The 14,451-nt window shown below is 36.0% G+C and overlaps 1 protein-coding gene across 1 annotated transcript in view; it reads right to left on the bottom strand.

Annotated features, from left to right (window-relative positions):
• Positions 1-381: 381 nt before the first annotated feature.
• Positions 382-14,451, bottom strand: part of LOC125411842 (uncharacterized) — a 29,864-nt gene continuing 15,794 nt past the window's right edge. The window contains exons 3-10 of the mRNA XM_085691132.2: positions 12,746-12,837; positions 10,207-10,333; positions 7,462-8,186; positions 6,389-6,479; positions 5,530-5,598; positions 4,115-4,215; positions 2,397-2,523; positions 382-1,616 (exon numbers count right to left, since the gene is read on the bottom strand). Coding sequence (XP_085547258.2) covers positions 541-1,616; positions 2,397-2,523; positions 4,115-4,215; positions 5,530-5,598; positions 6,389-6,479; positions 7,462-8,186; positions 10,207-10,333; positions 12,746-12,775 — 2,346 coding nt within the window. The 5' untranslated portion in view covers positions 12,776-12,837 and the 3' untranslated portion in view covers positions 382-540. The remainder of the gene's footprint in view (positions 1,617-2,396; positions 2,524-4,114; positions 4,216-5,529; positions 5,599-6,388; positions 6,480-7,461; positions 8,187-10,206; positions 10,334-12,745; positions 12,838-14,451) is intronic.

Below are 14,451 nucleotides of genomic sequence, written 5' to 3'. Positions count from 1 at the left end.
ATTGTGCCACTCCCTTTGGTGTTATTTTCTTTCAAACCAAAACCATGAAAGGGATCATGAAATTTAGGGTATTAAGCAAGTTAAATGTTATAATTATAGCTTTTCCCAGGTGGTTGGAGAGATGGTTTAATGGTTAAGAGCACTGGCTACCCTTCCAGGGAACCAAGCTTCAGTTGATAACACACATCCTCAAACTCTAGCTTCAGTGGATCTGATACATTCTTTTGGCCTCCACAGGCAGGAGCATACATACAAGGTACAGACATACATGCAGTCAAAATACCTAGGCATTTTTAAAAGCTTTTCACATAGAATTGTAGGATTATAATTTAATATAAACTCTTTAATATTTTCCTAAGAATTTAAGAGTCTTTCAAGGCATTTACAATTTTCTTATCTTTATTTATCACGTATACTGTTGTGATTTGTAATACCATATAAATGTTATGTCATCTTATTTAAACAGTATTTTTCTCTTCAGTATGAATCTTCTGATGTGTTTGAAGAATTAAACACTCAGTAAAACAAACCTCACATTCCTTACACATGCTGTCTCTCCCGAGTATGAACTCTGTAATGTGTTCTAAGATTTGAACTCTGGGTGAAGGACTTATCACAGTGTTTGCATTTGTAAGATTTCTCTCCACTGTGAATTTTCTGATGTACTTTAAGATATGAGCTGCTAGTAAAATATTTGCCACATTCCTTACAAAAGTAAGTTCTCTCTTTAGGATGAATTCTTTGATGTATTTTCAGATTTGAGCACCGGGTAAAGGATATGTCACAGGTTTTGCATCTGTAAGTTTTCACTCTAGTATGAATTTTCTGATGTGCTTGAAGAGTTGAGCTCTTAGAAAAAGATTTGTCACATTCCTTGCATCTGTAAGGTTTCTCTCCAGTATGAACTCTCTGATGTCTTTTAAGATGTGAACTCTGGGTAAAGGATTTGTCACATTCTCTACATTTGTATGGTTTCTCCCCAGTATGAGTTTTCTGATGAATTCTAAGATTTGAGATCACATTAAAGGATTTGTCACATACCTCACATTTGTAAGGCTTTTCTCCAGTATGAACTCTCTGATGTCTTTCAAGACTTGAGCAATTGGTAAAAGATTTGCCACAAACACTGCACTTGTAGGGTTTCTCTCCAGTATGAATTCTCTCATGTATAACGAGGTTTGCGGGGGAACTGAAGAATTTACCACATTGCTCACACTGGTGTAGTTTTTTCCCTATGTAGATTGTTTGAGGCAAAAGATTGTATGCCGAGTTGAAATTGCCACCATATTCTCCCTGTCTGTTTTCTCTCTTTGCAGTGTACAGCCTCTCATCTTGAGAAATGTTGGAACATAAATTTAAAGACTCCTCACAGTCTTTAGATTTACAAGATTCTTCTCTATGCATGCTTTCATGTCGATCTAGGTTTGATGAGTTCATAGAGGCATCCCCGTGATTGCTGCATCTGTAGATACTAGAGTTTTCTGTAGCTTCTCTTGTTTTATAAAGTGCATATTTGGAGTGGTCATGAAGCATTTTGACAAGGTCATTACAATACTGACAAGAATCCTTTTCATTATTCACATGTTGATAGACAGGATCACATAGCCAATAGTTCTCTAGAAAAAAATACAATTCAGATTACTAGAGCTTGTTCCAAATCAAACATCTGATAAATGACTGCCTCTTTAATTTTTCTGTTAAGTCGACCTACAACTATTTCAAATTGAGCTCCCAGTAGTCAACACATTCTTTCACTATAATTATACAGATTCTTACAAATACAGAGTGACAACCTTCATGGAAGATAAAACAAATATTTGAGAAATCAGTAATTAGTCCTTGGGCTAGAGCTTACTAACTGATTAGATTTATAATACACATCTCTATTTTTAAATATTTATATACTCAGATAATGATGAAAAAGAGTTTAATGCAATCCCAAGTTCACAGTGTTTGTATCAATGAACAGCCATGAAGAGTACACCTCAGAAAACCCGATTCCTTTTAAAAATAAAGTCTTGCTTAAAAGAAACAAAAGGTTTTTCTTTTTCAGAGATCATAAAAACGTTTTTTCCCTACTACCAAACTTTTCATAATCTCCTCTTATTTCCATGACAGTTTAACAGTGTTTACAACTATAAAGTAGTGACATAAAAAGGCTGAGTTAGGGGGGCTAAAGAGATGGCTCAGTGTTCTCTTCCAGAGGGCCCTGCTTCAAGTCCCATCACCCACATGGCAGCTCATGATTGTCTGAAACTCCAGTTCCAAGTAATCCGTCACCCTCACAAGACAAACATGCAGGTAAAACACCAATATACATAAAATACAAATAAATAAATGTAAAAAAAAAAGAAAGAAAGCCTGAGTTAGGAATTCTACAAGCAAACTATGCTTACCCACAGAGATCAGGTTGTTATAATTCTCCAACATCACATCAACATACAAAGCCCTCTGAGCAGAGTCCAGACATTCCCACTCCTCCTGTGAGAAGTTGACAGCTACATCGCAGAATGTCAACAGACCCTGAAAGACAAAGCACAGTTTGACCAGACAGATTTCCTTTTAGATATAAGGAGATTTAAGGAAGCTATGGATGCAGATAAGTGAAGACCATTACTCAAATAATGATTTCTAACAGTCACTCTATAATGAACGTCCTAATTCTATGAAACAGGATTGACACAATACTCTTACAAGCAATATGCATGAAGCAAAAACCGCATTTAATGTTTGCACAACATTATCTGCTATGGATGCTGTGTTTATGTCATGCAGGATTAGAGTGTATGAGTCTCAGAAGAAAAATCTGCGATGAGGAAATATGCTTTTAAATATTGTACCTATAGATAACTTTTTGAATACTAAACACACTAACAGCACAGGAACAAAATCCAAGTATAAACAGATGGGACTACATGAAAATAAAGTTTCTGTACATGAAAGGAAACAATCAGCAGATCACTCAGACACCCACAGAATGGGAGAGAATCTGTACCAGTGACACTTTAGAGACTCATACCTAGAATTTAGCAAAAGTTACAGAAATTAAATTCCAAGGACATAAAACTGCCTTAAATCAACAAATGGGCAAATGAACTGAATAGATTATATTTCAAAGACAGAAACAAATGGTCAATAAATGCTGCAAAAAGTGTTCAAGATCCCTAAAACGCCATCATAAAAATATAAACAAAAACTACTTTTAAATATTGCCTCATCCCAAGCAGAATGACTATCATTTGCCAATCTGCTAACAAATGTTAGAGAAGAAGTGACAAGAAAGGAAACCTTATAAACTGTGTTGTGTGTGTGTGGGGGGGGGTGCAATTTAATATACTCAAATGAATATCAGTTTGAAGATTATTAAATTCTTAAAGCTAGGAGTAAAAGTGGCCCCAGTCCTTTCACTACTGGGCATAAGGCAGGAAAACTTCACGGTTCACTATAGAGATATTTATACTCCATGTTTACTGTTGCCTATTCACCATAGCAAAGTATTGGAATCAAACTAATCATGCACCAACAAATGGATAATGAAAATGGGATACTAGTCAGTTGAAGAGAAAAATATAACAAATATGAAGAAAAATATGGATTTAGAATGTATAATAATATAAGTGAGGCCATAAAGTGTCATAAAAAATCACATTTTCCCTCATATACAGAATCTAGTCAGTTATATTTGTTTATGAAAACAATGTTTATTATGACACAGTAGAAAAGTGGGAAGAGAACAAAAAAAGGGTAAATATCAGGTGCTGAGATAAAACTGCATGCAGTTAATGAACAGCAGCCATGAAAAAAGATATAAAACTTATTGTTTTTCTAGTTCTAATTTTGTCACATTTTGGGGGTAGTAGATAATTACTACAAAATATATTCAGGAGTGAAACATAAAAGTCTATGTGAGGCTCCAGAGCTTCTTTTCCCAATGACTATAACTGTATAAAAGTACATAGAGTTGTACAGTCTTGGGGTCTGGTTAATTTAAGAATGTGAATTTTTTGTAGTTTGCAATTGTTTTTTTCATAATAATGTTAAAAAAGTATCAGAAGCAGAAAAGCAATATCTCAAAATATAACATTTCCAGAAAAAAACAGACATGACCAATGACCTGGAACACATGTCCTGGAGAACCAGCCATTTCTTGTTTCTCCTCTTTGAGTTTCTCTTTCAGGAACAATAGACGGCTTGCTGAATAGATGCCTTGCTGCCCTTTCATATAAAGGAGTCAAACAGGAAAAGCAAAATTTAATAAGGAAAACTGTTCAATAAAAATGTAAAACCCCAGAATACTATCAGGTGTCTGGTCAATGGTCTCAAAACCAAGAGAGCATGAAACCACATTTAAAGCTTATGGAGAAAATCACTGTCAACCATATTAATACTCTCAGATAAAAATCGTTCACAAAAAAGGCATAGACTATTTTTTTTTTTTTACCAAAACTACCAATGAGAAGCCTTCTTTGAAGTTCTTGGTATCAGCTGTCTAAGAGACCTACAAGCACTACAGGGTATTGAAAACCCAGAATCCACCAAAAATATTAGAAAAGAAGCAAATGATAACATAACCAAATGAATTCAACAAACAATGTCAAACACAGCTGAAATGGCCAATAAGTACATATTAAAAAGTTCTACATTGTAGGGTGTAAAATTTAATATAGAAAGATTCTAGTTTTCCCCAGTCATGTTCCTACTAAAAATGTATTTCTTTCAGTAATTTTTTAAAGTGAAAATGGATAATATTACCTAAACTGATCACGTAAAAAGTGAAATAACTTCAGAGTTTAAAACATGTTTTTGGGGTCTAGAGAGATGGCTCAGCAGGGAAGAGTACTGGCTGCACTTCCAGAGGTCTTGAGTTCAATTGTCAGCAACCACATGGTGGTTCACAACCATCTGGAATGAGACACAATGCCCTCTTCTGGCCTACAGACATACATGCTGGCTGAACACTGTATACATAACATATCTTTAAAAAAAACATGTGTGTGTGTGTATCCTGTCAATAATTAATTTCATATTTAGAGAGACAACAAATTGAGAAAGACGGAATTTTTAAAATGCCATAAATATGGACAGCAGAAAAGAAGACTGATTATCATAATTTAAATAGTGACAGAAAAGTCAAGACAAAAGCATCTAAATGCAAAATAAATAGTATTAGCAAAGGATAAAATGGTTTATGACATAGAAAGTCCTTGAACAACATGGGTACATGCAGTGATATTTCATTTGTATTTTAATAATTAAAGCTTGCCTGAAGTTGAGAGTAAAACAGCTACACTGATCAGTCTAACAGACCAGGTAGTAGTGAGATACACCATTAATCCCAGTAGCCACAGTAGTTTGCCAGAGAAACCAGGAAGTAGTGGTGCAGGATTTTAATCTCAGCTCTAGAAAGGAATATAATATGGGAGGAGATAGCTTTCAGACAGTCTAATTCTGAGATTCCTAGGGGCAAGATCGCTATTTTGGACTGAGGGAGAGGTAAGGGCTTGGGGCTGGCTGTTTTGATTTTCTTACCTTCAGGCTGAACCCCAACTTCTGTCTCTGGGTTTTTATTAATCACGCTACAGGTACACGTCACAAAACCTGGAATTCAGATATCCACAACAGACATAAAACAGAATACATAAAACATAAAAACTGACACATTGCCTCATGTTCTTTTCAAACAAAAGACAACCTAGAAGGTCTGTTTTCTCTAAGACTCCAAGCAATTCCTATCAAAATCTTATTTGCACGTTTTACAGAAAATAATCCTGAAAGTACCAAGAAACAGCAAAGAGATGGAAAATACTAAGAGGATCAAACTTAGAGGTGATCTCACAGTATATTACATTTACAGCAATCGAAACCACTTGAAATTGTCATGACAACAGACAATAGGAGATAGCAATGGGCAAACAGTGCAGACAGAGTTTAACAGTCTATAAATATATTTCTTGACTCTTATCAAACCTATATTGACATCATTTTTGGAAATGTACACATTAACACTAAAAGGTAGAGAATGTGCTAGATTATCAAAGCTCAGAACAATCTAAAAACAATAAACATAGAGGTATTAATTTTCATCCTTTTATATAACAAATTAAAACCAAAAAAATGAAAATCACTTAATATTTGTATGACATGATCAGTGATGTACACTCATATGCATACTTAAATAAAATTTTATTTGCCTCCTAGCATCAATTCTTTTGCAGAACAGCTCCTTTCAACATGCCTGTTCATACCTATTATAGGCATGCTACATTAGGATAACCATGAGATCTTTCTCAGTATTTTTAGTGAAACAATGTGTCAAAACTGATGTTGTGTCCCACGTCCACATTCACTTGAAACCTTTTCCATTCCTTCACCAATCCCTGCAACATACCAGGATCCTTAGACACTGTCTCACCCCTCTCCATTTTCCAGGGTTTTTTGCTCTGCTCCATAGGTGACCAGGTCTGGGTGATCAGTGAGACCTGCACATGAAAGAAAGATTCTTTAGGAAGCACCTGGATTTCTAACGCAGTACTGTACATCATAGACAAAAAGAAAATAAAACAAAGAATTATACAAGTGATTCTCCAATTGTCATGCAATGTCAGAATACTGAGAATATTTAGGACGCATTTTCAGTTAGTGTAAAAGGAATCTCACCTCCAATCACAGCTCAGTCAAAATTCAGGGACAGAAATGAACTAAATGATTGGGATGAGAAAAATGTACACTGCTGAGGTTCTGAATTATCCTAGGCCCAAGATGATATCCTAGGCCCACCTCCCCAGGGACACACAGGAAGAGAGAACATTTCATGAAGATTTTCCTTATTCCTCTCAGGACTGGAGATATGGTTTAGTGGTCAAGAGCAGTGACTGTTCTTCCAGAAGATGGGGTTTAACTCAACACACATATTATCTCACAATTTTCTGTCAATCCAGTTTCAGGGGATCTGATGCCTTATTCTGGCCTCATCTATGCCCAGGTACCAGGCAGACACATGTTGTACAGAAACACATGCATGCAATATCACCACAAACATAAACACATAAATTCCCAATATTTTCCAGGATTTAATGTTTATATAAACCCTGTGATATTTTCAAAGATTTAGACCTTTATTATTAAAGGCATTCACAAGTTTCTTATCTTTGTGTTTCTACTATGTATACTCTTGAGACTCATAAGCAGAGAATTTCAGATAGATTTTACGTCTCACATTACAATGGTATGTTTCTCTCCCAATGAATTTTTTGATGTGCTCTGAAGTAGAAGCATCCAGTAAAATGTTTGTCACATTCTTTACTACAGTAATGTCTCTCTTCATTAGGAATAATCTGTTATGTTCTAAAATATGTTATAGGCAAAGGATTTGTCACATTCCCTACATTTGCAAGGTTTCTCTCCAGTACGCATTTTCTGATGTACTCTGAGAGATGAGATATGAAAGGATTTGTCACATACCTCACAATTATAAGGATTCTCTCCAGTGTGGATTCTGTAATACCCTTTAAGTCTTGACTGTCCATATTCTCTGCATTTGTAAGGTTTCTCTCCAGTATGCAATTTCTGGTGGTTATTAAGTCCCGTGGACTGACGAAATGACTTTCCACATTCTTTGCATTTGTAGGGTTTCTCTCCAGTATGAAGTCTTTGATGAATTTTAAAGTGTGAGCGTTGGGAAAAGGATTTTTCACAAACATCGCACTTATAGGGTTTCTTTCCGGTATGAATTCTCCGATGTACACTGAGGTTTGAGGCAGTAATGAAGCATTTCCCACATTCCTCACACAGGAATGGTTTCTCTCTAATATAGATTGTTTGCTGCATAGGACTGTAAGCAGAGCTGAAAGAGTCATCATATTCTCCTTGCTTGTCTTTCTTTGCAGTGTAGACTCTGTGATCTTGAGTAATGTTGGAACACAAATTAAAAGATTTCTCACAGTCTCTAGATTTGCAAGGTTCTTCTCCAATGTGCATGCTGTCATGTCTATCTAGGTTAGATGAGTCAACAGAGGCATTCCCGTTATTACTGCATCTGTAGTTATTAGAGTTTTCTGCAGTTTCACTTGTTCTATAAAGTGCACATGTGGAGGGGTCATGAAGCATTTTGCCAAGCTCATTACATTGACGAGACTCCTTATCAGTCTTCACATGCTGGGGGACAATGCTACACATGCCATAGTTCTCTGGAAAATGAGTACAATTCAGATTAATAGAGTTTGTTCCAAGACTAATCATTTGATAAATGACTCTCTTCCTAAGTTCTCACTTAAGTCAACCAGCAACTACTTAGAATAGAGCTCGCAGTACTTGAGTAGTATTGAGTAGTATTGAGTAGTATTCTTTCACTATAATTGTATGAATTTTCACAGTGAGAGAATGATAGACTTCAAGGAAGTTGAAACAAATAATCGAAGAATCAGAAATTCCCCTTGGGAAGGAGCCCACTGACTGATACCTGATATATAGAATACCTGTCTGTATTTTTAAATATTTTTATCTCAGAATTTGTTAAAGAAGAGTATAATCCAATCCCAGGTTCAGTCTCAGTTACTAACAAATGTACAGCAATAAAATGTCTTTAAAGATTCAGGGCATATATAAAAGCATTAAAGGTGCCCCCCCCCACAAAAATCACATTAGATTCTTCAATAATAATGGATGAAAAGCAAGGAGTCTGCCAGACATCAGAGGCTCTAGATCATCATTTCTCAACCTGTGTGTGGTGACCATCTGAGAAAACATATGTCTGACGGCCTTAGTAACTGAGATATCACTTAGTAGCAAAGTGACAGTCAAAAAGTAGCACTCAAAATAATTTCATGGTTGTGGTCACCACAACACAAGCTGTTCATTACCGGGTCGTAACATTACCAACAGTGACAACCGCTGCTCTAGATCATTAGTGGCAGGGCTACTACAGAAAGCCATTGCTTTTTCTTTCCACCATTGAAACACATGCAAGGTAGGCAATTACAGAATAATTCTACTTCATGGATTCACATTAGGTTTATAATTTGTCAAACTATTCCAATATCAGCATATTCAAATAAAATTGCATTTTGTATTATTATTTTTACCATAATTTGGGTGCAATAAGGCTCAATGTCTTCTAACATTTCCAAGAGACTGAATGCATCCTGGGGCCAGGATGTTACACTAATTTAAATGATTAGGAATCCTTTCAAGTGGAATTGAATAAAGCAAAAACATATTCTCAGTTCTTGCTTTCTCTTTCTATTCAAGTCATCACTGTTGTCTTGTTCATTCACTATCTTACTCTGAGTGTGGCTACTCTCTCCTTTCCACATACCAGGGCAATCTCATTTGCTCAGGACAGGTGACCAGGCCTACCTTGCATACAATAATCCACATGTTCTGTGAGGTAGCCCATGTAAAATTTTTAGAAAGAATACAGACATCTAACAGAGCACTCTGCTCAACACATGAAGAGAACACAAAGTAGAGAAATACATGAATGACTTCTCAATTGCTATTTTCTATCAGAATCTTCAGCATATTTAGGAAAAATTTTAAGTTTCCACACCCTTAGTTTTTCTCACAATTAAAACAAAGGCTAAGGCAATGGTAGACAATCTGCTTTAACATATAGGTAGAAATTACATACACTACTGAGTTTCTGAATGCATCGTGAAACTAAAAGGGTGCATTGTAGTGATACTGCACTCGTGTTTTAATAAATAAAGCTTGCCTGAACTTCAGAGAGAAGAACAGCTGCACTGATCAGTCTTACAGACCAGGCGGTGGTAAAAATACCTTTAATTGCAGTGGCCACATTAGTTTGTCATAGAAACCGAGCAGTAGTGGTGCATACCTTTAATCCTAGCATTAAAGAGGAATGTAAGATGGGGAAAAACAGCTCTTATACATGGTCTCATTCTGAGATAACTGGAGGCAGTATCGCCATTTTGGACTTAGGTAGAGGTAAGAGCCAGTGGCTGACTGTTTTGCATTTCTGACCTTCAAATTGAACCTTAATTTCTGTCTCTGGGTTTTTAATTAATCATATTACAATATATGATACCTCTAAAATGAAAAATGTTAAAAAAGCAAAAAACAAATACCAAGAAAAAGAACTTTTCTACTACCTCACATTTCCTAGTTTCCTGTTGCTTTCAATGCAGCCTAACAGACAGTTAACGACCTATAGCCTGAGTTGGAAATTCTATAAGCAAACGTTCTCACCCACAGAGACCAGGTTGTTGTAATTCTCCAACATCACATCAATGTACAAATTTTCCTGAGCAGTGTCCATGCATTCCTTTCTCTCCTGGGAGATGTTCACATTCACATCCCGGAATATAAACAGACCCTGAAACAAAGGGCACAGTTTAATCACATAACATCAGGCACAGTGCTTTCCTTGATATAAGGAGACTTGTGGAAATCAGAAATATAGATGGTGAACGAAGACATATACTCAAAAAGATGATTTCTAATAAAGTCTCCCTCCATAATGAATGTTCTAAGTTTGAAAGCAATATGACATAATAGTACAAGCATGTCCATGCAAGAAGACACACATTTAAGGTATGAACACGGTTACCTATATGCTAAGGATGTTGTGTTAGGACACATAAGATGATACTGTCCATGTGTAGCTTTGGTGCCTGTCCTGGAACAAGCTCTTGTAGACCAGGCTGGCCTTGAACTGTCTCTGCCTCCCGAGTACTGGGATTAAAGGCATGCACAGCCTTTAAAAATTAGCATGAAGATCATGCTAAACACTGATACTGAATCAGTACTGTCTGTACTTGGGTCTTACATGACTCTATCCTAACAGGATCAGTTGGGGTGTTTAGATTCTAGGTTCAAAGCCCTATCATTAAATATCAAGGGGATAGATATAGAAGGCATAATTCATGATTGACTGGATAGTCAAAGACTTTGGGATTTTCCCAAGAGTAACAAGGTGTATCACACTGCATACTGCAAATTTTAACTTCAATATATAATAAGGTCAAGTAGTCTATAGACTTAATTTCATAATAATATTGAGTCATTTTCAAGCAGATAGAATAATCAGCAGTCACATTTGATATAACCCAAATTTTTCTATAAATATTAAGAAGGTGACTTAAACAAAAAACAATCTCAGAAGTTTAGAAGAACATTTCACTTCAACTGCAGAATTGTAAAAATTAATGGAAGTCTTAAAATCACATCAAATAATGTTTAAGTTACAGCTTAGCATGCACACGTAAGTATAATTACTTTGGATGCATTCTGGAGTGACAAAGATTTCCTGTCAGTACATGAAGATATTAAATTCTATCAGAAATATATTAGATTCTTATCTTACACAATGTATATTAATTCATTCAAAATGAATCAAAAACTCATTTAGAACCAAGCAAACAGAAACCAAAAAAACCTAGGGACTACACATCAGGACACTGATGTGGGCAAGAACTTATTGATTAGAAAGAACAGCATAGGAACTTAGCCAACTATTAACAGATGATTCTCCATGAAGATAAAGACTTTCAATATATCAACAGAAATAATCAACAGATCACATAGACACTACACAGAATAGGAAAGAATCTGCACCAGTAGCATTCTGGATAGCAGCTCATACCTAGAATTCACTGAGAATTGCAAAAATTAAATTTCAAGGAAATAAAACTGAAATCACCAAATGGGCAAATAAATTGAATAGACAGTTTTCAATCAAAACCCAAATTGTCTATGAATATGGCAAATGTGTTCAGGATCCCTAAAATTCACCCAGAGGAATGCAAACTAAACCTACTCTGACATACAGCCTCACCCAAGAAAAAACGGCCATCATCAACTAACCTGACAACAAATGGTAGAGAGGATGTGGAGAGAAAGATACCCTTATTCAGTGTTGGGTGTGTGGGGGAGGGGATGCAAATTAATACACTCCAATGGAAATCAGTTTGAAGATTATTAAGCAATTAAAGATAGAACTAATATATGACCCAGTTTTTGACTCCTGGCCATATCCCCTATAGAGAACTCCACACCCCCTATAGAGATATTTATATCTGAGGTTTCAAAAAAGAATAACAACATTGGAATAATAACATTGGAATCAACCTAACTGTCTATCAACAGATGAATGGATAATGAAATGGTATAAATATATTGTGAAGTACCATTCACCTAAAGAGAAAAAATAATAACGTGCAGGAAAACAGTTGGACTGAGAACATGTAATAGTTAGTGAGGTTATACAGTGTCAAGAAAGAAATCATGTTTTCCCTCATATGCAGAATCTAGCCAATGAAATGTGTTTATAGAAAGAATATGCATTTGGTCACAGTACAACATGGAGAAAAGAGAAGAAAGGTTAAATATCAATATTGAGGTAGAACTGGATGCAGGCAATGAACATCAGTTATGAAAAAGATAAAAAGCTGAGTGCTTTTCTAGCTCTAACACTGTCACATTTCTTGGTTTTTGATGGTAGATAAGTACAACAATTATATTGGATATTAAAATAATAAAGTCCCATGTGAGGCTACATCCAGAGCTTCTGTTCGGAGTGATTACTTTAACTGTACAAAAGTACATTGAGTTGTACAGTGGGGCCTGCTTAATTTCAACGTGATTTTTGTGTTTGTTTGCTTTTATGTTTGTAACGTTTTTCATTGGAAAGCTTAAAAAAAAACACAGTCAGAAGCAGAAAATGAAAGGCTTCAAAGTTTCTCAAACTACAACATTTCCATTAAAAAAAGAGGACATGACTACTGACCTGGGGCACGTTTATTGGAGAATCAGCCATTCGTTTCTGTTTCTCTTCTTTGCGTTTTTCTTTCAGGAACAATGAATAGTTGGCTTATTGCCCTTTCACATGAAGGAGTCAAAAAGAAACACAAAATTAATACTGAATGTTATTCTTTTGGTCTGGTCCCTTTAAGGGGCAAGCCACGCCCACTCCCAGCCACTTCTGACCTCTGGTCGCCATCTTAACCTTCCTTCTGTTCCCTCTCTTGGAGTGTGCACAAGTGTTCTCCATTCTCCCTCTCTTTTTCTATTTCTGCCTTTCTTTCTCTCCCTCTTCTTTAAGTAATAAATGTTCATCTTTATGTTTAGCCTTATGTCTACTTACTATGTCTTGTAAGCCTTTTATCCGCCACGCCTGCTCACCCGCCCGCCTGCTCTCCGGGCAGCATGGCAGGACCAGCCTGCCACCCTGGGGATCTTGCAGGGACCCACAGCTGTCCTTGTCGGACTAGCGGCTGCTCTGCGAGCCTGCTGGGGCATGCCACATTATATTTTTAAAGAACAAAACTGAAGACATGAATGCATTCTAAGACAGTTATGAATTATCACAATTGATTTCACTAATGCAACGCTGCAGATAAATTACAGGCAGAACATACACAGAAGATTCAGAGGAATTAAAAGAGAACATGGAAAATAAATTTCAAATGAATAGATAAATACCAGAGAACTGGGAACTAATCGTCCATAGGCAAGGCAGCAAAGCATTAATTCTCAGAGAAGGAAGAGGAATAATATGAATAATTCAACCAGGAAGAGCATCAAAAAAAGAAAGAAAGAGAGAAAGAAAGAAAGAAAGCAAGCATAGGGAATAAAATCCTTATGAACAAATAATTTAGGTGCTCTGGGAATCAATATGGAAAATCCTCAATTAAATCAACAAATTCTCAAGTTAAATGAATCTAGCACATGACTCAGATAGTCCACCCTTTGGCATATGCTCCACAGATTCTTGCTAGCCATGCTCATTGCTGGTCTACTCATAATAGTTACAAAAGGGAAACAACTTATAATGAATGTCCTTCAACAGACAGGGAGAATGAAAATATAGAATATGATTTAGGTGTAAAGAAAATTGAAATCATTAGCTTTGTAAGTAATTGAATGGATGCAGATAAGAGCATATCGAGTAAGGTAACCCTGACAAAAAGACTGACATTGCATATTCTCTCTCATAGGAAGCTCCTAGCTCCAAATCTTCAGATTTAAACATACAACCTGGAGTGATGCAGTAAAAAGAAAGCACTATGAAATGTGTGGGGATTAATAGTTGGGAATAACAGGGAACAAGTGATCTAAAGGTGGAAATGAAAACATGGGGGAGGGATTTAATTATGGAGAAGAAACAGATATATAAACAATGAAGAAGTATGGTAAAATAAAACAGTAAGGATGTCTAAAATATTATAAGGAGTCATACTATTATCTATTGTCCAGAAAAAAAATGCCTATAATACATAAGTCTGTGCATGCAGATACATTTAGAATGAAAACAAAAACCACATCTGGGCTGATGATACCCCTCACAAGAGCCAGATATTTTCATACAAAACCACCAAAATCAGGCATGACACATGCTTTGTAGTTTGTCCAGGATCAGACTTGACAAAAATACCTCATGACAGGTAGAAGCATGAGGATTTAGAAACATAGTAAAGTATATGAAGACACAAA

Source organism: Myodes glareolus, chromosome 1, assembly GCF_982192425.1.
Source record: "Myodes glareolus chromosome 1, mMyoGla1.1, whole genome shotgun sequence".
In the NCBI taxonomy this organism is placed as follows: domain Eukaryota; kingdom Metazoa; phylum Chordata; class Mammalia; order Rodentia; family Cricetidae; genus Myodes; species Myodes glareolus.
This window is presented reverse-complemented; position numbering and strand designations above follow the sequence as displayed.